The sequence below is a fragment of the Poecilia reticulata genome, chromosome 10 (genome assembly GCF_904066995.2).
Source record: "Poecilia reticulata chromosome 10, P_reticulata-male-v2, whole genome shotgun sequence".
Classification (NCBI taxonomy): Eukaryota; Metazoa; Chordata; class Actinopteri; order Cyprinodontiformes; family Poeciliidae; genus Poecilia; species Poecilia reticulata.
The window spans coordinates 32,617,737-32,641,766 of NC_088839.1; the positions used below are offsets into that span (position 1 = coordinate 32,617,737).

At 42.5% G+C, this 24,030-nt stretch overlaps 2 protein-coding genes across 3 annotated transcripts; both read right to left on the reverse strand.

The window, feature by feature from the left end:
• Positions 1-1,262: 1,262 nt before the first annotated feature.
• Positions 1,263-19,873, reverse strand: klhl3 (kelch-like family member 3). Of its 2 annotated transcripts, XM_081611932.1 has the most exons (15): positions 19,725-19,873; positions 18,272-18,421; positions 16,956-17,062; positions 16,766-16,887; positions 12,862-13,024; positions 12,642-12,751; positions 11,120-11,236; positions 9,192-9,341; positions 9,002-9,119; positions 6,422-6,619; positions 5,888-5,989; positions 5,657-5,785; positions 4,337-4,477; positions 4,043-4,186; positions 1,263-2,245 (listed from the first exon to the last, which is right to left on the reverse strand). In XM_081611932.1, exons 1-15 carry the CDS (start codon positions 19,772-19,774, stop codon positions 2,217-2,219), a joined length of 1,830 nt encoding a protein of 609 aa, XP_081468058.1. In that variant the 5' UTR covers positions 19,775-19,873; the 3' UTR covers positions 1,263-2,216. The 2 variants fall into 2 exon arrangements, with proteins under 2 accessions (XP_081468058.1, XP_081468059.1); XM_081611933.1 differs by lacking the exons at positions 16,766-16,887; positions 16,956-17,062 and having other exon boundaries at positions 19,725-19,872.
• A 2,035-nt stretch (positions 19,874-21,908) lies between these two features.
• Positions 21,909-23,469, reverse strand: LOC103471813 (heterogeneous nuclear ribonucleoprotein A0-like). Its single transcript, XM_008421011.2, has one exon. The coding sequence runs from the start codon at positions 23,401-23,403 to the stop codon at positions 22,489-22,491; it is 915 nt and encodes a 304-aa protein (XP_008419233.1). The 5' UTR covers positions 23,404-23,469; the 3' UTR covers positions 21,909-22,488.
• Between the last annotated feature and the right edge of the window lie 561 nt (positions 23,470-24,030).

A 24,030-nucleotide genomic window follows, 5' to 3' on the forward strand; every position in this document is an offset into this window, starting at 1 on the left:
AAGGAAACTGGGAGATGCTTCGACTAAAATATTATCGTCAGAAAAGGGTCAGTTTAAAAATATTGTATAAATTAATGGCGTTCTGGTAGAAAAAGTTCTGATCCAAATGTAAAAGCGTTGCCGCTTCTGTAAACATGGCGGGGAATCACCGCCCTCTAGTGGACGGCAGCGGTAAATGCCCAAACCTTGAGCGCGAGCTGTCCGGTTGCCACGGAAACCAGAATGGTAAGCTGCGTTTAAAAGCATTAAGAGATGTTTAATTAAGGAGACAACTGGACAGAAACCATCTGCCGAAGAAGATAAAAACATTTAAATGCACAAAATATTTAAATATAAAAAAAACGGTTTTTACTAGAACGATTTAATTTATTTATATGTTACTGAATGTGTTCAGCTGCTGAGAACTGAACGGTTCTTCTTCTGTGCCTCTCACAAACCGCCACGTTGATTCGGACACCGCCATGAATTTGGCAGCTTCCGGTTCTTGTTTTAAAAATTAAAAGCTACGTTGAACTTTGGGGCTGAAGGATTCAGCATAAAACGACAGTTCACTGCCAAACACAGCGAACATTTTCATTTAACGTCATTGTTTTTAATCGTCCGGAGTTCAATTTCTAACGGAAGTGGATTTTCAAAACAAGCTTAAAACAGGATAACGAAATAAAACGCTGCTTCATTAATCTGGCAACTCGTTTGAATCGACTGCGGAAAAAAAAAAAAAAAGTATTTTTATCTTTTCATTTCTACTGAACTTTAAATTCCGATTCATCCGCCAACATTTGAACGGATCATTGGAAAAGCAGGAAGCTGTTTTCCCCTCCAACGATTCAAACAAACGAGACAATGTTGATATTAATCAGCAACAATCTCTTATGTTGCTGCTAATTTGGCACTTTGATGAAAGATTTATAAGAAAATGAAACTCACCTGGAGCTGTTTGTAATGGTTGGAGGTTTTAGCAGCAGCTGCTAATTAGGCTAATTACGCCAGAGGGAGGCCACGCCCACCAGCTGAGGTTCTGCTCTTTTTCTAAAACAAACTAAAAATGTTTTTGATTAAAAAAAAAAAGAAGACCGTTTTATACTTTTAGAAACTTTTGTTGTTTCTTTAAATTGTTTAACTCCAAACGCTTGGAGACATTTTCAAGTAGATGTCAGTAAATACATATTTACCTTTGGAGAAATGGAAATAAAAGCCGACAGGAGGAAGTTGTGTTAATCTTCCTCTACATCTTTGCTGTTAAAAATGAACCAAATCCAACATTTTGTTCACAATATTCATCGTTTATATAAAAAAATATAGCAACTGCAGTGAGAAAAATGTCCATCTGGTCACTTTAAACAATCACATGATATACTTCAAAGTCCATTTAGTGTTTCTTCACAGATGCATTTTAAACATCTTTACAAGTTCTATAATAATAAACATCAAACTGTTACTGATGTGCCTGAATATTAGATATTTTACTGATTATTCCTCTTATTTTCAGGCAGTTCCTGTTTCCCACCACAGGTGGTGCTGGAGAGTCTTACCTACTTGCAGGTGTTTCCACCTGAAGAAGACCGCTCCCAGTTCTCTGTAACATAACAGAGCATTAAATCCAAGCAGATGAAATGAAAATCACGTGACGTATAAAACAGGAAGATTATATTTAAACTTTATGTGCTTTTATAGAATAAACTAAGATCCAGTCCGGTAAACATGGTTCCGTTCCAGGATCCTGTTCCTGAACGCAGTGGCAACCGAGTCAATAAATAAAGTCATGATGTCTTTTCCAGCTCATTTTTTTACAGTGCATCATTTTCAGCTCCAGTGTCTCTGATCTGATGTGTGCGGCTGGCAGCTTCAGAATGAGCAGCAGCGTTCAGTGCAGAACATCAGCAGCGTTTAGTCCCAGAACCAAAACACAAAACGGATCCCAAGCTTTAAAAATCAACTGCTGCTTCTGTTGCATATCATTTTAACATTCTTCTTGTTGCGGCTCTCCGGTTTCGGGCGTTTGGGTCGAGGAGGAATACTGCTGGTCACCACCAGGTGTCCCCGCTCCAATTATTGCAACCGACTCCTTAGAGTCCGACCACCAAGCCAACAGAACCGGCGGCTCGGTTTGGTGGATTTACATCCGTTTATCCTGGAACCCCAAGGGAAGCGGATCAGAACCAAACATGGAGGCTCTCAGTGGACCATAAAGTTCTGGTTCTGGGTTTCTGCCCGGGTCATAGCGGCTTGTCGATCACTGCCACTCCTGAAAAGAACAGGTCCGATTAGTTCAGCAGTTCCTGTTACTGGGAAATAGATTCAAAATGCTCAGAAATTATTTTTTGAATATATATATATAAGAAAAAGCCAGTGGTGTCCAAAGTGTGGCACGGGGGCCACTTGTGGCCCCTGGACTGACTTTGTGCGGCCTCCGAATGTAATTACAGAACTTTTTATTTTTAATCAGAGTAAAAAAAATATCTGACACAAATTATTGGTACTTAATCAAGATTTTACTTAATTTCCTAGACTTGGCTAAATATTGCAAACATTTTCAAGAAAAGTTTATTAAATTTGTTCCATCAAACTCAAAAGAATTTGAAAACTACGATTTCTGTCACCTTAAAGTTTTGAATAAATAACATCCTTTTTCCACAAAAACAACAAAATCTGACTACTTTAACTTCTTATTTTTCTATTATAATTATATAAAAACACAAAACATTTTATTTAGCCCACAAGTATTTTTGACCTGTTGATTTTGGCAAAAAGTTTGGACACCCTGAGCTAAGCCAACATACTTTTTAATATTTAATTTGGGTTACTGAATTCTATGATCAAATCAAATTTTGTTGTGTGCTAGCCGACAGCTAGCATTGGTTTTAGCTGTTAGGTTGCCAACATAACATGCTGTTTTTATTATTTCTTTAATTATGTAAAGCACCTTGAAATGCCTTGCTGCTGAAATGTGCTATACAAATAAAATTTGATTGATTGATTGAACATAACATGCTAAATCTATAAAGTACATATAAAAGAAAAAAGGATGCAGTGCTTTGCTACTGTTAGCACTACGACAACTACGATAACAAGTACCGGAAAAAGTTTTAAATAAAAACGTAGGGAGGGAGGAAGTAGGGAAGTGGGTCAGCTATGCTAGCTTGACTATGACAACCTTAACATGTAGATGTGCTGCAGAATTCTGTGTGTTTATAAAAATAAAGTTGACCCACATAGAGCAGGTGTTCAAATTAGCTAATCAACCACTGCAGTGCTAGCGTAGCTAATAGCAGCAGCAGCAGCTAATCAACCACTGCAGTGCTAGCTTAGCTAATAGCAGCAGCAGCAGCTAATCAACCACTGCAGTGCTAGCGTAGCTAATAGCAGCAGCAGCAGCTAATCAACCACTGCAGTGCTAGCTTAGCTAATAGCAGCAGCAGCAGTTAATCAACCACTGCAGTGCTAGCTTAGCTAATAGCAGCAGCAGCAGCTAATCAACCACTGCAGTGCTAGCGTAGCTAATAGCAGCAGCAGCTAATCAACCACTGCAGTGCTAGCGTAGCTAATAGCAGCAGCAGCAGCAGCTAATCAACCACTGCAGTGCTAGCTTAGCTAATAGCAGCAGCTAATCAACCACCGCAGTGCTAGCTTAGCTAATAGCAGCAGCAGCTAATCAACCACTGCAGTGCTAGCGTAGCTAATAGCAGCAGCAGCAGCAGCTAATCAACCACCGCAGTGCTAGCTTAGCTAATAGCAGCAGCTAATCAACCACTGCAGTGCTAGCTTAGCTAATAGCAGCAGCAGCTAATCAACCACACCACTCACTGAACCATAAAAACACAAACTGTAACCGACTGAATGTTCTGCTCTTTGCGTGTGAAATGTTTGAGTTTTTTTGCTGTTGCCATCAGTCAGTTGCTATGGCAACAGGTCTGTGTGCAGCGTAAGTTGGAACCTTGTAGTTTTAAATGTTCTGCTTGTTTACACTCTTTCCCAGACAGAACCTCTGGTCCGTTTGGGCAGAGAAAACCGGGCCAACGGCTCCAGGCTCTGCTGGGCGTACCGGCGTAGCTGCGCCCGTTGCTCATGTTGGTGGGAATCAGGCTCCACTTGTCCGTCATCGGGTTGTAAAACTCCACAGACGACAGGTTGCAGGACCCGTCGTCACCGCCGATCACGTACAGCAGCCCGTTTATGGCACAGACTCCTGCAGGAAGCCAAAAAAACAGCTTTATTACACATCAGCGGACGTTTTCATATCCATCTGTAAACAAACATTTAAATGTGTGATGTTAAAATCCACATTCTGCAGGTTGGAAGCAGGAAGTGAGGCGTATTTCATCTGTGAGGTGCCGACCTGCGTTCCGGCGACACATGTTCATGTCGCTGACCAGGCGCCACGTGTTGCTCTGAGGGTCGAACACCTCAACGCTCTTCCTCACCAGAGGACCGTCATGGCCGCCCGCTGCGTACAGCAGGCCGCCCAGAACCCCGACTCCTGCAGGGAAACATCATGTGTTCATCACAGGCTCCATTCATCCGTCCACTTCAGTTATCAGTATTTAACAGCTTTGACAAAAACGTCTGTTTAGGTTCAGCATGTTGCCGTTTCATGACGTGTCCACTGGGGGGTGCTGCTGCTCAACAGGAAATAACGTTTAAAGGCCCAGATGAGAAGAAGAGCAAATTATCACAACATCACGGAGAAGTTGGTGTTTTTAAATCATCACAGGAAAGTCAGAATGTTAGTAGAATATAGATCAATATTACCAGAAGAAATTACAATAAAAAGTTTGTTTTATTGAGAGTAAAGCCTGGATAAAGTCATCCAGATGTTAAAAGATGATTTAATTATTTTACTTCTCAAGTTGCTCAACTTTCCTTATTACACTTTTATATTATTCTCCTAATATTACAACTTTCCCTTGGTAACATTATCCTGATATTATTTAGACTTTTGTTACATCTTTATTCTTCATCTTCATTGTTGTACAACTTTATCCTTGTATTATTACCACCTCTTTTTAATATTAAGGCTTTTTTCTCGTAATAATACGACGTTTCTCTATGATTTTCTCGTATTATTACGACTTTAATCATAATAAGAGTATTAGCACCTCAGTTTCTCTTCATGTAAAAGCTGCTCCCAGTGTGTGTGTGTCTCTGTGTGTGTGTCTCTGTGTGTGTGTGTCTCTGTGTGTGTGTCTCTGTGTGTGTGTGTCTCTGTGTGTGTGTCTCTGTGTGTGTGTGTCTCTGTGTGTGTGTGTGTCTGTGTGTGTGTGTGTGTGTGTGTGTGTGTGTGTGTGTGTGTGTGTGTGTCTCTGTGTGTGTGTGTGTGTCTCTGTGTGTGTGTGTGTCTCTGTGTGTGTGTGTGTCTCTGTGTGTGTGTGTGTGTGTGTGTCTCTGTGTGTGTGTGTGTGTGTCTCTGTGTGTGTGTGTGTGTGTCTCTGTGTGTGTGTCTCTGTGTGTGTGTGTCTCTGTGTGTGTGTGTCTCTGTGTGTGTGTGTGTGTCTCTGTGTGTGTGTGTGTGTGTCTCTGTGTGTGTGTGTGTGTCTCTGTGTGTGTGTGTGTGTGTCTCTGTGTGTGTGTCTCTGTGTGTGTGTGTGTCTCTGTGTGTGTGTGTCTCTGTGTGTGTGTGTCTCTGTGTGTGTGTGTGTCTCTGTGTGTGTGTGTGTACCTGCTCCACTTCTCCGTGTGCTCATGTCGGCCACGTAGCCCCACTGATCAGAAACCGGGTCGTATTCTTCCACCGTGCTGAGGCACTGACGAGACGCTCCATCGTAACCTCCCACAGCGTACAGCTTCCCTACACACACACACACACACACACACACACACACACACACACACGGGTCCAATGAGCCGTGTCTAGCGGCCATGTTTCGGCCTGACCCCTCACCGCGCTCACCGTCGACCACGCCGACGCCCACGCTGCTGCGCCGGGTGTTCATGGACGCCACGGCGCTCCACTCGTTGGTCTTCTGGCTGTAGACCTCCACGGTGGACAGACCTGCAGCGGGTCAGAGCAGAACCGATTCCTGTGGTTCCTCACATCATGTTTGCTAAATTAACACCTGAAACCATAATTAATGTTCGACTTCCTGTGGCTTAAACTGGGATTTGATCCTCCGTTTGGACAGAAAGACGATTAAAATCGACGATTTTTATCACCATGGATCAAAACATCTGATCAAATATTCACTCAACCGCACAGCATTCTGGGAAACGCAGGCTCAGCCTGTCGATGTGAGCTAAGCTAGCTGGTAGCATCAACCGACTCACTAGCTCTATGGTTGCCTAGCAACAGGCAACAAGCAGCATCAGCCCTCCGTTCATTAAAACTGCTTCAAAATAAAAGCCTCTGGAGCGTTTCAGATGTTTAAAACCATTTTGTTCCTGAGGTTCTGGGCGGTCCGGTCCGGTTCGGTCCGGTCCGGCGTACCGATGCTCCCGTTGAAGCCGCCGACGGCGTAGAGCAGCTCGCCCAGCACCGCCGCCCCCAGCGTGCTGCGCCGCTCCTGCATGCTCGCCGCCGCGCTCCACTGGTCCCTGGCGCCGTCGTAAACGTCCACGGTCCGTTCCCGCAGCGAGCTGTTGAAGCCGCCGACGGCGTAGACACGCCCCGCCACGGAGACGACGCCTGGAGGAGACAGAGACACGGGCTGAGGACGGAGACATGGGGCTGAGGACGGAGACATGGGGCTGAGGACAGAGACACGGGGCTGAGGACAGAGACACGGGACGAGGACGGAGACACGGGATGACAGAGACACGGGCTGAGGACGGAGACATGGGGCTGAGGACGGAGACATGGGGCTGAGGACGGAGACATGGGGCTGAGGACAGAGACACGGGACGAGGACGGAGACACGGGATGACAGAGACACGGGCTGAGGACAGGGACATGGGATGACGGAGACACGGGATGAGGACGGAGACATGGGCTGAGGACAGAGACACGGGCTGAGGACGGAGACATGGGGCTGAGGACGGAGACATGGGGCTGAGGACGGAGACATGGGGCTGAGGACAGAGACACGGGACGAGGACGGAGACACGGGATGACAGAGACACGGGCTGAGGACAGGGACATGGGATGACGGAGACACGGGATGAGGACGGAGACACGGGATGAGGACAGAGACACGGGATGAGGACAGAGACACAGGACGAGGACGGAGACACGGGATGACAGAGACACGGGCTGAGGACAGGGACATGGGATGACGGAGACACGGGATGAGGACGGAGACACAGAATGAGGACGGAGACACGGGCTGAGGACGGAGACATGGGATGACGGAGACACGGGATGAGGACGGAGACACAGGATGGGGACGGAGACACGGGACGAGGACGGAGACACAGAATGAGGACGGAGACACGGGCTGAGGACGGAGACATGGGATGAGGACAGAGACACGGGATGAGGACACAGACACGGGATGAGGACGGAGACATGGGATGAGGACAGAGACACAGGACGAGGACGGAGACACGGGATGACAGAGACACGGGATGAGGACAGGGACACGGGATGACGGAGACACGGGATGAGGACGGAGACACGGGATGAGGACGGAGACACAGGATGAGGACGGAGACACGGGCTGAGGACGGAGACACGGGATGAGGACGGAGACACGGAATGAAGCCGAAGGTTCAACCAGCTGATGAAAGGAAACCAGTTAAAACGTCTCAGAGAAACAGGAAGTCAGAAGACGCCGACTTCCTGCCGACTGTGTAATTTTATCGATGCTGCGATATTTATTGCTATTTTTCTTCCTCATAAAGTATCGATTTTAAATCCGACTCAAATCCCTCGTGTTCCAACTTGCACACTAAAACTGACATGTAAGGAAACAACCAGCTAAAATTAAAATAAAGACATAAATAGAATAGAAAAACTTTATTCATCCCAGACGGGAAATTACTGTTTAATTTTAAATTATGTCTCATAAGTCAATAAGACCAGTTTCCTTTTCTGCTTAACCAAATACACAAATCTACAATTAACATTTAAACAAAGCAAATGTAGAACAAAACATTTATTACAGTTTTACACCATCAGCCTCTAAACGTCTCACATCTCTGTCCCCCTGAAATCGTCCAGAAAACCTTTAAAACGTACCAGAGTTTGTTGAATATCGTGATATATAGCGTATCGTGAGCATAATATCGGGTATCGTGAGATTAGCGTATCGCTGCAGCCCTGAGGCGCAGAGATGAATTCATCTTTATTTTGTTCCAGTTGGTCGTCTCTGATTCTTCCTGCTCACTTTCCTAACACCTTCAGTTCGTTTTACTGAATATGTTGATGTGAATTTAACTTTTTCTTCCAGGAATCGTTTTACTGAACTGAAAAGAAACGATGGAAAACAGAACCAAGTGAAAAGTGAAAGAAAGAAAGAAAGAAAGAAAGAAAGAAAGAAAGAAAGAAAGAAAGAAAGAAAGAAAGAAAGAAAGAAAGAAAGAAAGAAAGAAAGAAAGAAAGAGAGAAAGAAAGAAAGAAAGAGAGAAAGAAAGAAAGAAAGAAAGAAAGAGAGAAAGAGAGAAAGAAAGAAAGAAAGAAAGAAAGAAAGAAAGAAAGAAAGAAAGAAAGAGAGAAAGAAAGAAAGAAAGAGAGAAAGAAAGAAAGAGAGAAAGAAAGAAAGAAAGAAAGAAAGAAAGAAAGAAAGAGAGAAAGAAAGAAAGAAAGAGAGAAAGAAAGAAAGAGAGAAAGAAAGAAAGAAAGAGAGAAAGAAAGAAAGAAAGAGAGAAAGAAAGAAAGAGAGAAAGAGAGAAAGAAAGAAAGAAAGAAAATGAAAATCAGACAGAAATCAAACAGAACAGAAATAATGTGAAAGTAAATGCATGGTGGTGGCAGCATTATGCTGGGGGACAATTAGCTGCTGGAATAATGAAGGACGATTGAATCTTGACCCAGTTGGACCCATCAGAACAATAATTCATCACTCATGCAAACGGACCAGAACCGGACTCATGCTAGCTTAGCGTCCCGGGTTCTGGTCGGAACACTGACCGGCCCGGCAGCGTCTGGAGGGGAGGTCCGCCACCTGGTACCACCGGTCCTCCTGGAAGTCGTAGCACTCCACGCTCCGGATGGCCTTGGGGGCCTGACCCCCCACCACGATCATCACCTGCACAGAGCGACACTCAGAACCCGCGGCGAACACGCCCAGCCCGGTTCTGAACCCGGCCCGGCTCTGCACCTTGGGGATGCTGACGGGAGTCCGGGGTCGGGTCCGGTCCGTCTTGATGAGGTGGCGCTGGTCCGCCGGCAGCAGGTGGTACTTCATGGCTTCAATCAGGAAGTCCTTACAGGTGTTGTTGTCCTTTATCAGAGCTTCTTCCTCAACGATCTGAAGAACAGCAGCCATTTTGTTTATGAAACGAGGTCACCGTAAACCAGCAGCCATTTTGTTTATGAGACGAGGTCACCGAAAACCAGCAGCCATTTTGTTTATGAGACGAGGTCACCGAAAACCAGCAGCCATTTTGTTTTCGAGACGAGGTCTCAGTAAACCAGCAGCCATTTTGTTTATGAAACGAGGTCACCGTAAACCAGCAGCCATTTTGTTTTTGAGACGAGGTCACCGTAAACTAGCAGCCATTTTGTTTTTGAGACGAGGTCACGGTAAAAAAGCAGCCATTTTGTTTATGAGACGAGGTCACCGTAAACTAGCAGCCATTTTGTTTTTGAGACGAGGTCACGGTAAAAAAGCAGCCATTTTGTTTATGAGACGAGGTCACCGTAAACTAGCAGCCATTTTGTTTATGAGACGAGGTCACCGTAAACCAGCAGCCATTTTGTTTTTGAGACGAGGTCACGGTAAAAAAGCAGCCATTTTGTTTATGAGACGAGGTCACCGTAAACTAGCAGCCATTTTGTTTATGAAACGAGGTCACCGTAAACCAGCAGCCATTTTGTTTTCGAGATGAGGTCACTGTTAACCAGCAGTCATTTTGTTTTCGAGATGAGGTCACTGTTAACCAGCAGCCATTTTGTTTTCGAGACGAGGTCACCGTAAACCAGCAGCCATTTTGGTTATGAGACGAGGTCACCGTAAACCAGCAGCCATTTTGGTTATGAGACGAGGTCACCGTAAACCAGCAGCCATTTTGTTTTCGAGACGAGGTCACCGTAAACCAGCAGCCATTTTGTTTTCGACACAAGGTCACCTTAAACCAGCAGCCATTTTGTTTTCGAGACGAGGTCACCGTAAACCAGCAGCCATTTTGTTTATGAAACGAGGTCACCGTAAACCAGCACCCATTTTGTTTATTAGACGAGGTCAACGTAAACCAGCAGCCATTTTGTTTTCGAGACAAGGTCACCATAAACCAGCAGCCATTTTGTTTTTGAGACGAGGTCACCGTAAACCAGCAGCCATTTTGTTTATGAGACGAAGTCACCGTCGACCAGCAGCCATTTTGTTTTCGAGACGAGGTCACCGTAAACCAGCAGCCATTTTGTTTATGAGACGAGGTCACGGTAAACCAGCAGCCATTTTGTTTTCGAGACGAGGTCACCGTAAACCAGCAGCCATTTTGCTTATGAGACGAAGTCACCGTCGACCAGCAGCCATTTTGTTTATGAGACGAAGTCACCATAAACCAGCAGCCATTTTGTTTTTGAGACGAGGTCACCGTAAACCAGCAGCCATTTTATTTATGAGACGAAGTCACCGTAAACCAGCAGCCATTTTGTTTTCGAGACAAGGTCACCATAAACCAGCAGCCATTTTGTTAACTATGTTATCACTTTAAAAACTTTTTTTTACGTTCTCTACCTGCTGCTGTTTTTTTCTATTCAAACTTCATGTATTTTAATGCAAAAAACCCAAAACCAAGTCATGCATAACTAAAATAAATGGATCTAAAACACCAATTTATAGATTTATTTTAGACGCTGATGAAGTCTTTGTTTTTTTTATTTTATGCATTAGAACCAGCAACAGTATTTTGTTTTATGTAATAAACCAAAACTTGTGCTGAGGAATGAAAACTGATGCTTTATGTTATTATTGTGAGCATTATGACCCATAATCACCAACAGTTGGCAGAAAAAGTAAGAACTTCTTCTGCAGAACTGATAAAGTTTATTCGTTCTGTTCAGTGTGGCAGAACGCAGTCTTACCTTGACCAGGTAATCCCTGGACAGCAGCGGCAGCCTGACGTGCTCCATCAGTTTGGGCATGAACTCCAGACGAGTCGGTTTGTCGTATTTGATCCAAGATATCATCGCTTCAAACACCTGAGCAGAGGGAGCGGCTTAGCATTAGCTTCTGCTAGTGTTATCATGCTGTTAGCATTGCTTCTGCTAATGTTATCATGCTGTTAGCATTAGCTTCTGCTAGTGTTATGATGCTGTTAGCATTAGCTTCTGCTAATGTTATCATACTGTTAGCATTAGCTTCTGCTAGTGTTATGATGCTGTTAGCATTAGCTTCTGCTAGTGTTATGATGCTGTTAGCATTAGCTTCTGCTAATGTTATCATACTGTTAGCATTAGCTTCTGCTAGTGTTATGATGCTGTTAGCATTAGCTTCTGCTAATGTTATCATACTGTTAGCATTAGCTTCTGCTAGTGTTATGATGCTGTTAGCATTAGCTTCTGCTAGTGTTATGATGCTGTTAGCATTAGCTTCTGCTAGTGTTATCATGCTGTTAGCATTAGCTTCTGCTAGTGTTATGATGCTGTTAGCATTAGCTTCTGCTAGTGTTATGATGCTGTTAGCATTAGCTTCTGCTAGTGTTATGATGCTGTTAGCATTAGCTTCTGCTAGTGTTATCATGCTGTTAGCATTGCTTCTGCTAATGTTATCATGCTGTTAGCATTAGCTTCTGCTAGTGTTATGATGCTGTTAGCATTAGCTTCTGCTAATGTTATCATGCTGTTAGCATTAGCTTCTGCTAGTGTTATGATGCTGTTAGCATTAGCTTCTGCTAGTGTTATGATGCTGTTAGCATTAGCTTCTGCTAGTGTTATCATGCTGTTAGCATTAGCTTCTGCTAGTGTTATGATGCTGTTAGCATTAGCTTCTGCTAGTGTTATGATGCTGTTAGCATTAGCTTCTGCTAGTGTTATGATGCTGTTAGCATTAGCTTCTGCTAGTGTTATCATGCTGTTAGCATTGCTTCTGCTAATGTTATCATGCTGTTAGCATTAGCTTCTGCTAGTGTTATGATGCTGTTAGCATTAGCTTCTGCTAATGTTATCATGCTGTTAGCATTAGCTTCTGCTAATGTTATCATGCTGTTAGCATTAGCTTCTGCTAATATTATCATGCATTTAGCATTAGTTTCTGCTAATTGTTTATGTTTAGCACTAGCAACTGCTAATGTTTTGTGACTACCGGTTTAGCATTAGCTTACATATGTTCTCAATTATCATCATAGCAGCCATTCATTCTAATTCACATTCATCAACTGATTCATCAAGTAAAAATTTATCTTCTGTGACTATGGCGGCCATTTTGAAAAATAAATAAATATCAGTAAAAATGATTTTTTTTAAATCTAATTATGTATAATTTGACAACAAAACACTTGAGTCTTGAGTAGATTTTAGCAAATTTAGGGTAAATTCTTTGACGAGCATGGCGGCCATCTTGTTGGTTCTTCAACATCTTGGACCAGAAACGAGCCGGTAAGCAAACCTTTTCCTCAGTGGAGACGGTGAGCCGGTCGCTGGATATCAGGCTGGACACCTGCTGCAGAGACAGACCCAGGAACTCCTCGCTCTGCACCACCTCGGAGAAATGCTGCTCTGAGACGCAGAGACAGCCCAGGTTACAGACGGCGAGCTAGCACACTAGCTGTTAGCTCGTCAGCACCACGCGTCTGACCTGGTGGCTGGTGACCGAGGGAGAGGCTTACCGGCGTACGCGTGGGCCTGACTGAGGAGCTGCGTGCAGGTGTGCAGGTCAGCGAAGGCTCTGATGCCCAGGCAGTTGGTGGGATGAAGCTGAGACTGCAGGAACTCGCAGCAGACCTGACGAACGTCCATCAGCTGCAGGAGGCTGGCTGCTGGCAGGAGGACCTGGAACCGGGGAACCACAGACTGGTTTGACTGGGATCAAGCATAGGGGGCCCAGTTTTCATACATTTCCCTAATAACTGCAGGCAAATCCAGTTCAGCGGTTTAGCATTAGCTTAGAATTATATTTTTATGTGTTTAGCTTTGGCTAAATATATTATGCATTTCAAAACTTAGTGTTGGCTTCCGCTAAATTTTTTCATGTATTTAATGGTTTGGCATTAGTGTTTAACACTTGTTTCCACTATTTTTTATGCAGTTACATTTAGCTTTAGCTAATTTTTTGTGTATTTAGCAGTTTAGCATTAACTTTAGCTAATTTTTTCATGCATTTAGTGGTTTAGCATTAGCTTCTGCCATTTCTTTAACATGTTTAATGGCTTAGCTTCCATAAATTTTTTATAAATTTAGCATTAGCTTCAGCTAATTCTTTCATGCATTTAGCAGTTTAGCATTAGCTTCAGCTAATTCTTTCATGCATTTAGGAGTTTAGCATTAGCTTCAGCTAATTCTTTCATGCATTTAGCAGTTTAGCATTAGCTTCTGCTAACTCTTTCATGCATTTAGGAGTTTAGCATTAGCTTCTGCTAATTCTTTCATGCATTTAGGAGTTTAGCATTAGCTTCAGCTAATTCTTTCATGCATTTAGCAGTTTAGCATTAACTTCTGCTAATTCTTTCATGCATTTAGGAGTTTAGCTTTAGCTTCAGCTAATTCTTTCATGCATTTAGCAGTTTAGCATTAGCTTCTGTTATATTTTTGTGTGTTTACTTTTCTGGGTTAAAATTTCCAAACTTTAATTGTTTTAGGCATTTTTTAAAGTTTTAAAACATCCACGGTGAATTCAGAGAAAAGATCTGACATCAGCCTGGTATGGCGACAGCAGCAGCGGGGAGAGGAGAATAAATAAAACGACGAAAAGACGGACAGACAGCTGGAAGAAAAACATTAATTTGTTCAGGATTGTTAAATAAAAGTGACTCAGTCAGATCAGTTCAACTCCATGTGATGATATGAGAAACACGATCAAAACCTAATGAACGGTCAGATGAAAGCTGCAGGTTTACATCAAAGATAAGGAAACACTGGAGATACAGTGGGACTCTGGAGCAGCTGCAGCAAACAACATCTAACCCTGGGTCTACAGCCCAGACAATGAACTCTCACCAGATGAACTGAACACTTAAAGACATAACATGGTCATCACATTATTAAAGTCAGAATGTAATACAGGAAAAATGAACTTTCCAGACTGATGAGTCTCTCAGACAACAGGACGAGAAATCAAATTCATTTCATTCCGACACTTTTCCAAACGATCCAGAAAACCATTAAATGAAGCTCAAGACTTTCCAGATCCATTTTCTTCACATATAATAGAAAAATGTTTTCATCCAACAGGTTCTGTTGTTAGTTTGGTCTCATTAAAGGATGAGACAAAATGTCCCTGAGCATTTTATCGTCCACTCAGGGACACAAACTCTTTCTCTGCAATTCTGGATGAGTTTGACAAATAAACTAAGAAAAAGAAGCAAAGAAGCAAAGAACAAAGAAAGAGAGACAGACAGAATCTAATCCTGAAATAAAATCCCAGTTTAATCTCTTCACCAGCTGAATGTGGAAACTAAAAGGCAAAAGATCCCAAATTAAAACTCTAAATATTTATATTTTATATCTTCAGGCTGTGGCAGCGACTGGATGATCGCACAGAAACACTAAGGAGAGAAAAACAGAGAGAAATCCTCCCTGCTGCCAGCGGGAGGATTTCCTCTCTCTGCGCTTCCTGCGCTCAGAATAAGAGGAAACTGGGCTTTGAGCAGAACCGCGCAGCTCTGGAGTCAGAATTTAACAACAGAGTTAAAACCAGCAGGTAAACAGCCAGTCTCTGCTTCTCGACTCACAGATCCGTCCGGGAGAAACTTTCCTTAAATCCTGAGTCACATCCATTTCTGACGAAACGATAAAACTGATCACTAAATCCGTTTCCGTCGTCAAAATGAGGTTTTAACCTACTACCACAAGACAAGTCAGTTTTAAGAGAAATTAAGTAAAACTTATGAACTTCTTTCAGGCAGCAAGAGAGATTGAGACTTTCAGCAGATAACAGGAAGGCTAACTTACAGCGACATTGATTTACTGTCATTTTGAGCTTTCCACTTGGAAAATGCAGCATTTTAAAAACTTCAGAGTTAAGAATCAGTTGGAAGTTGTACAGAAACAGCTAGCCGTGCTAACATCTAGCCATGCTAACAGCTAATGTAAATATGCTAAACATGTTAATATTAGACGTGTGCCAAAAAAAATCCACTGGCATGAGAATCAGCACACTCATTCACTGTGATTCAGAATCAATTTAAAATCAATTCTAAAAAAAAATGAAAAAATAAAACAAATCCACCGTCGGGATCCGCTTTGTAACCGACGTCGCCATGGAAACGGCGCCACGACGCACTGCGCTCAAATCACCACAAATGAAAATCAGTTTATCGGAACGTTTTCATCTTAAAAGTAGAAACACTCACTGCTCTCTCACACAGTGTGACGTCACCCCTTACAAAAACACATCTCAGTTTTTAAAGACAAACTTAAAATGACAAACATTAAAACCAGCGCATAAAACGGATTGAAAATTTGCCAGAAAGCTGCTAATTTATTTATTTAACAGTAACGAGCATAAAAAGCATCAATAATCATGTGCCTGAAATCGATTAGCAGCTTAGAAAAGTGGTTGGAGCCGTTGGCACCAGCTGGTCGCTCTGACCGGACCGAACAAAGAGGCTGACAAAAGGAAAGGTCAGGGCAGCGTTCCGCTTCCTGCTCAGGAACCCAGAGGCCTTCCTGACCTCATCACACAACCGTAAACAAGGAAAAACACAAGAAAACAGAGAAACACACGAGTCCAGAACTCTGGATCTCCTGGAAGGAGCAGGTCCGCTTCACAGGAACTAAACCCGCCCAGAACATAAATAACTAATGACATGTTCTGACTGGAGTCGGTAATCAACAAGTTCATTACATTTTAATCAACAAGTTTTCAGTTCAAAAACCTTTTACTGCTGAATAAACAGACATTTGAGCTCAACAACATTATTGTTTTTAATCTTTTATTCAGGTTCTTCAAAATTCAAATTGGATTCTTCTTCGGAAATGTGGATGCTAACATTAGCATCAGCTGCTACATGATTAGCACTGAGATGCTACTCAGGCTAGCATAGCTTCTGATAGGCTAACTCCTTTTAGCACAACTTGAACATAACATTAGTTTTTCCAGCATCCAGTCAGATTAATTTAGAAGCAGAAATTTACCCGACAGAAGCGACTTCGTCATCTGCTGCAGCTTGTGCGCCAGATTTACGGTTGTACCGGAAACGGTTCCAGCCGGAACCGTAAAAAAATAAATGTGTTAATGTCTCAATGAATAACATTTATTTCAAACTAAATAAATACAAACTGTTGATGAATACAACTGACATTTCTGTCTCATTAGAAATGAATTTTATTTGTTTTTATTTTGGATTTTAAAGAGTTTATTAGAGATTTTGTTTCCGTTTATTTAAAAATTGATTCAATCTGTGATTGGCCGTTTCTAGTTGGCGCTGGGAGAAGGCAGAGATCGTTTTCTGTCTCATACCATATTTAATGACAGATTGAGCAAATGAGTAAATATGTATTTTTATAAAAGTTCAATAAAACCAGAGCCGAAACCCCAAGCAGGTGGTGGTAATCTGGATTATTCCCACTCACCTGGACGTTGTCCTCTGTCACCTCTATCTCTGCGGTGTAAATGTAATCCACAAGCTTCCTCAGCGTCTGACCATCGACCTCTCTGATCTCCACCTGCTGTGCTTTGCTCTCGCTCATATCTCCTGCACACAGACACAGTTTACCGCCTGGAAGCAGCCTCTCTCGGGCCCAAACGGGTCAGAACCAGTACCTGTGAACATGGCACAGAAGTACGGACTACAGGCTGCCAGGACCACCCGGTGAGCAGGCACTTCCACGCTGCCCGCCACCAGCTGGACGTCACACAGCATCTGCTTACTAACAGAGAGGACGATCGTTAGCTTAGCTTCATCAACGTGGCGTCGATAGCTTAGCATCGTCACCGTCACGTCGTTAGCTTAGCATTGTCACCGTCACGTCGTTAGCTTAGCATCATCACCATGGCATTGTCACCGTGGCATCGTTAGCGTAGCATCGTCACCGTTGCATCGTTAGCATAGCATCGTCACCGTGGCATCGTTAGCGTAGCATCGTCACCGTGGCATCGTTAGCGTAGCATCGTCACCATAGCATCGTTAGCTTAGCATCGTCATTGTGGCGTCATTAGCGTAGCGTCGTCATTGTGGCGTCATTAGCATAGCATCGTGGCATCGTTAGCATAGCATCGTTAGCATAGCATCGTTAGCATAGCATCGTCACCGTGGCATCGTTACCATAGCATCGTCACCGTGGCATCGTTAGCGTAGCATCGTCACCGTGGCATTGTTAGCGTAGCATCGTCATTGTGGCGTTAGCATAGCATCGTCACCGTGGCATCGTCAGCCTAGCATCGTCATCGTGGTGTCAATAGCGTAGCATCGTCATTGTGGCATCGTTAGCGTAGCATCATTTACAGCAGGACTTTATAATTATCTTTTTATCTATTTATTCTTGACTGACAAACAAGCCTCCAGTCACTAGATGGCAGCAGAGTTCAAAAGCAAGTAGGATCAGATCAAGAATAAAGAATAAAGTTGTAATATTAGGACAAGGCTTTTTACAAGAGTAGTTATACTATCACGACTTACATCATTACAGAACAAACAAACATATTTTTAATAATAAAATGCTGTGATAATGTTATCTGTGAGTCTGGTTCTTTTTTGAAATAGACGTCGTTGAAACAATCGTTTCAAATTTCAGCAGCTGATAAAATGTTTTAACACGTCAGAATCAAATTCAGAAATATTTCCTTATGTGTGAAACCAATGCCAATTTCACAAGACGCTCAGATTTTAGTGTTGAGTTCTCATAAAGTTACAACTTTACTCTCACATTTAAAACAAATAAGCAAAACAAACAACTTTGCTTGAGAAAAGGGCCAGAAAAAAAACTGTTGATGCAAACTGTTATGCACTTTTCAATATTGTTGCAAATTTTGCCCAAAAACTGTTTAAAAACTTTAAACCTTTTGAAGATCGATGATCTGAAGAAGCTGAAACGTTTACAGTTTAAAAGGTTCCACTGTCTCGCTGCAGACACACACACCTGCGCAGGTCGTTCATGAGCTGGAAGGCCTTCCTCATGTGCGTCTGGTTGAAGGTGTGAATCCCTCCGTTCGCCGCGTCGTCCTCTGAATCCGTGGCGCAGTTCGGACGCGGCGATGCCACCAGACTGGTGAGACATGAGAGGCAGTGTCTGGATCACACAGGCCAGACAAACGGCTCGTTATCCTTCAAATCAACTTCCTGTTGAACATTATTACTACTATTCCCTTTTCAAAAAGGGTTTTTTTGTCTGCATTGCACTGTAATTTATTGTATTTATGTCGTTTGTGCAGATGAAATTAGCCGTGGTGGCTAATGGGACACTGATTAACTGTCTGAAGCAACAAAAAGTGACATTTTAATCCAATTAAAAAGAGATTTTCACAGTTTGTCAGTTCAGAGCTGAACCGTTTCATTTTCTTTGCATCCCAATTATTGAAAACTATTTATTACATTTCCTTTATTTCCCAGCTGATCTTATACATCTGGGTCTCCAGATGTTCTAGTCCGATTACAAAATGACATTTAATAATGTTAAATGGATCATTAATAAGGACCTACCCAAAATCAATCGTTTTTATGATGAAATGGGGTAAAAGCTTGTAGGACAGAGCAGTAAAGTGATATTTCACTATTTATGTATTTAAAACATTGCAATTATGAAAAAGCAACATTACATTCCTTAAGTGTCTACAGCATCTAATTAGCATCATAGCTAAATTTACACTAAATGTTCTGACTTATATTCTTATTAAGTTAACATCTGATCTAAAGAAAAACAAACACCTGTAATAATAATTTTTATACAACTGGAGATAAATCCAGACGCTACGGGGAAATTAAATGCCTAAAATTACTTAAAAATGAAGTTTAATTAACCCAAAAAGTATGTAAAGCCAACAGACTAACTATCATGAGTATGCCGAGCATTTTAACACATGAAACATAAACGTTTATTTAATCACAGATGGTTCACTGCGATAATAATATTAAATACTGTATTTTTCTGACATTTGCATTTAGCATTTAAAACTGTAATAATGTTGAAATAAAATGTTTCCAGTGTGTAACAGGCTGGCTAGCGCCTAGCATCGCTCATCATTTAAACATTACGGGGGCTTTTAGCAGCTATTAATCACAATAAACCTTTTAATTATAACTGCTTATAGGATTCAGACAGCTTTGTTTAAGGTTTGTTTGCGGTCAAAATGTCACATTTCCCGGATGTCAGTGAAGGAACTTTGGTTGAAATGTAACCGCAAACTGTCAGCGATGCTAACAAACTAACCGAGGCTAGCCACGGCTAGCCCGTAGCTCCCTTCCTGAGGACGAGCCGTGGGGCCCGGCTGCTGTGGATTTGTGGGTCATGTGGACTAAAATGTTCTCCAGCAGATGTAGAAAGCAGCGTGAAACGCAGCTTTGCTAAATAATCCCCCAGCGATGAGCCAACTCACCCTAACGACACACCGTCCATCCTCCCGGAGTCAGACAGCACAGCAGGCATGAGAGCATCCAGCGCAGATCGTCTACCGGCGCGAGAGGAGCCACTCCGACAATGCCGCTGCGGCTTTTCACTCAAAGCTCGTATATTTGCAAGATGGGTCACTCAATCTGCCAAAAAAAAAAAAAAAGCTCAACAACGAGGGCCTTTGTGATCAGGCCGCAACGTTTGGTAGTAAAGGTTCCAGTTTTTTAACGGAAAATAATTTGAAACCTTCAAATTGAAACCTTCAAAACCTCAGCTCCAGCTATTACAGCCAGAAACTACTGATCGGGATCCCACCCAAACAGGAAGAAGCAGCATTCTGGAAGTTTCTTCCAGAAAACTGTAAAAAATTATGAAACACTGGGAATCTTTACATCCAGACTGAAAAACTACTACTTGATTAATTGATTAGGGTCACTGAAAAAAAAGTCATTCTTACTTATTTCTTAGAATTTGGATTATTTTTTTCAGAATTCTGACTTTAATCTGCCACATAAAATATCAATAATCTATCATTAAACTTGACATGTTCCTCTGGAAACAAAGTTCTTATCTGGCACAACTCACATCCCTGCCACTCAAACTGGTTGCTCCCAGATGTCTTTGTGGATTTAAGTCAAAATTCTGAGATTATAAGCAGAATTCTGGGATTAAAAGTCAGAATTCCCTTTTTTCCAGTAGCTCTATATTCCTCTGGTAATTAACTGGAACTTAATTTATTTCCATCTGATTTCCAGATTTCTATTAACTTTCTTTATTATGCCACTGTAACATAATGTTTCTTGTTTGTCTCTTTCATATTTGCATCATGTAAAGCATTTTGAACTGTTGAAGTGTGCTACGCTAATAAACTTAGCTTGATTTAATAATTCTGATTTTCCTACGGTGCACTGTAAATATTTTTCATCTATCTTCTCTTTTAACAAAACCTTGTATAAAGTTTAACAGTCCTCTCCTCACTGAGCAAAATGCATGTTTGCTCATCAAAATGAACTAAATTGTTGGCAGGAATGACGACCATACCCATGCAGGTGTAAATATTTACAGTGTAAACTCTACAGAGCAACTGGAAAGACTTTCCGCATTTTATGTTACAAGATGTAACTTAAAATGTGGAAAAAATTAATTAACGTTCATGTTTTTCTTTACACAATTACTATGTCATATAACAATTTAGTTAAAATTGTTCGTTTTGAAATTTATGCAAACTTGAGATAAAAGAATCAGATAAATTCACAGCCTGTCAAAGAGAAGCAGCTTCCATCTCACCTGTTTTCAGGTATTTTCTTCTACTTTTCTCAGATGGAAAGAAAAACTGTTTGGATTTAACAGAAATGCACCTTAAACAAGCCAACAATGAATAATTTAAGAAAGTTATAAGAGGTAGAAAAACTGCGTTTTTGTGCAGTTTTTCATGGCTTTGGTGATGTCACAGGGCCTGTTTTTAGGAAGTTAGATTTGATCTTAAATAATTAACATTTTGCCACAAAACAAATAGAAAATCTGAGCATGAATTGTCCTAAAGTCAGTTCATAAAGAAACATCTGGCTATCATTATGAAAATGTTCCTGTTTAACAAGACAATAACTTTTGGGGGTTTAATTTCCATTTTAATACTCTTTATTGTACCTGGAAAGCATGAATAATATTGTATATCTTGTTCCTAAACAGCTCAGGCTAAAGAAAACCGTTAAAACCAGACCTTCAGGAAAAGCCTGCTGCCCAGTTTTACCAAGAAATTTCCTAACTGGAACCAGTTCAACATTTTAGTGGGTCTACTCCAGGAATTAGGAGTTTTTACATCCGTTTTAAAAAAAAAACGCTCTAGTTTGCTGAATATTTTAAAGTAAAAGTGCCCAAATTTATTACAGAAACAGGAGACATTTAACTGTAACCTCAGCTACTGCTTCTAAATTAATAAAAGTTGAAGTCCAGACCGCTAAATATTCCCCATGTTTAGTCTCTTAGCCGTCATTTCAAAACAGCTAATGCTTAAATAAATAAAAATCTCAGTAATAAATGTTCTATAGATTAAAAGGGCTGGAGACGTTTTAAAACGACCATTTTCTACCTGTGCATATTGCCCCCTAGTGGCAGCTGTAGGAACACAATTTTATGAAAGAAAAAAAAAATAAGGACGAAAAGCATAAAATAGATTCAAGTCATTAAAAACTTTTAATAAAAGCAGAATACAACATAGGGATGAAATGAACACATACACTCAACAGTATTTATTCTTAAAAATAAAAAAGAAAAAGCCTGAAACGGACGGCAAAAGATGCAATTTTAGGTGAAAATAGTCCGTGACACGTTCAATAGGAACACATTTTAAGATCCAGAAGGCTCGAATAGAGCCTCACGCTGCCATCTCCATAAAACCCTGAGTTTATGATGCAAAAGAAAGGAGTCACATCCGACTGGTTTTGCAAGACAAACTCAATTTTTTTTGACTTGAGAAGCAAGGGAATTACACAGATCTCACTTTTTTTTTTAACAAATGGTTCAATACACGACAACAAAATATATTCACAATCGGTATGTTTAGAGTCCAGAATGAGTGGAACAAAAAGGACAGATGGGATCCGAGTGGAGGAGGCGGGTTTCATTCATTCAGAGTGGGTGATGGGCTCGCTTTAACCGGACAAAGAGCGCGCAGCCCCCCACCTGTGACGGTGCTGTAAATGTAAAGTTCGTTTCTAATGTCCCCATGAACATCTCGGCTTTCCAATGGCCTAATAACCACCTCCGAAGCCGCCGCCTCTGCCGGCGCCGCCTCCCCCACCGCCTCGGTACGGAGCCCCGCTCCGGTAGGAGTAGCTGCCCCCCTTCATCGCGCCGTAGCTCGACTGCTGCTGTCCGTAGCCCTCCCCGAAGTCCCCGTTGCTGTAGCCTCCCCCCATCTGGCTGTCGTACTCGTTGTAGCCGCCATAGCCGCCGTAGCCGCCGCCGCTATCGTTGTTGTAGCCGCCGCCGTAGCCGTAGCCACTTCCGTAATTCCCGCCGTAACCCCCGCCGTAGCCGCCGCCATAACCGCCTCCATATCCTCCTCCTCTCCCGCCGCCGAAGTTCTGCATTCCTCTCCCCCGGCCTCTTCCTCCGCGGCCGCCGGTGGTGATCTCCTGCTTGCTGAGGGCTTTCTTCACCTCCACCTTGTTCCCGTTGATGGTGTGGTATTTGGTCAGCGCCGCTTTGGTGGCCGAGTCGGTGTCCGTGAAGTAGACGAAGCCGAAGCCTCTCTTCCTGCCGGTCTGCTTGTCGGAGATGATCTCAGACTTCTCCACTGCGCCAAACTGCGAGAAGTACTCGGTCAGGTTCTCCGCCTCGATGTGGTCCTTCACTCCGCCGACGAAGATTTTCTTGACGTTGGCGAGGATGTCCGGGTTGTTGGCGTCCTCTCGGGCTATGGCCCTCTTCAGCTCCACGTTGTTGCCTTCGACGACATGTGGCTTAGCCGCCATTGCAGCGTCGGCCTCCCCGGGCGCCGAGTAGGTGATGAAACCGAAGCAGCGGGACCTTCCGAGCTGCTGGTTCATAACCACGACACAGTCCGTCAGAGAGCCGTACTGTTCGAAATACGCACGGAGGCCATCGCTGGTGGTCTCTACGTTCAGCCCTCCAACAAAAAGCTTGCACAATTTGTCCGTCATGTTGGGTTTCGTCTGGAGGATGGGAAATGGAGACTTTCCCTGTCCTTCTTCAATGAACAAGGTCTGGGCGGGGCGAGTGACGTAGCGCACTCTGATTGGTCCATCTTCAGTTTAAAAAAAAAGAATCACCACCCACACGGCTTTGAAAATCTTCCGTTCTGTTGAGATTTAGGCCAAAATTTTTCATCTTTGTTGCTGTTTGTAGTTTTATCCCCCTTCTTAATGCCATAATAATAAAACAAATTGAAACTATTTTAAAAACTACACACCATTAGTCCAATTTCTACCCTGACCTTGACGTGAGGAATCCGGGTTACTTGCAAAGACAAATGTAACAATAAAAATCCAGCTTCACCGCAGGATTTAATCAAATCCCTGTAAGATAAACACGACTAATTTAGCTTTTTGTGTATTTTAGGTTAATGTTTACAGTTCGGATCATTTCTACAAGTTTTGACCTCATTTAATCCTGGCCCTTAAATCGCTAATATTCATTGTTGTACAGTGGAGTAGTCGCCAGAGACGGCCCGAGGCATTAGCAAACTAAGCAACTGATTATGATTCAATTTTAAGATCATAGATGTAGAATTTGAATATTTATTCAAGAATTAGATTGAATTTGATTTA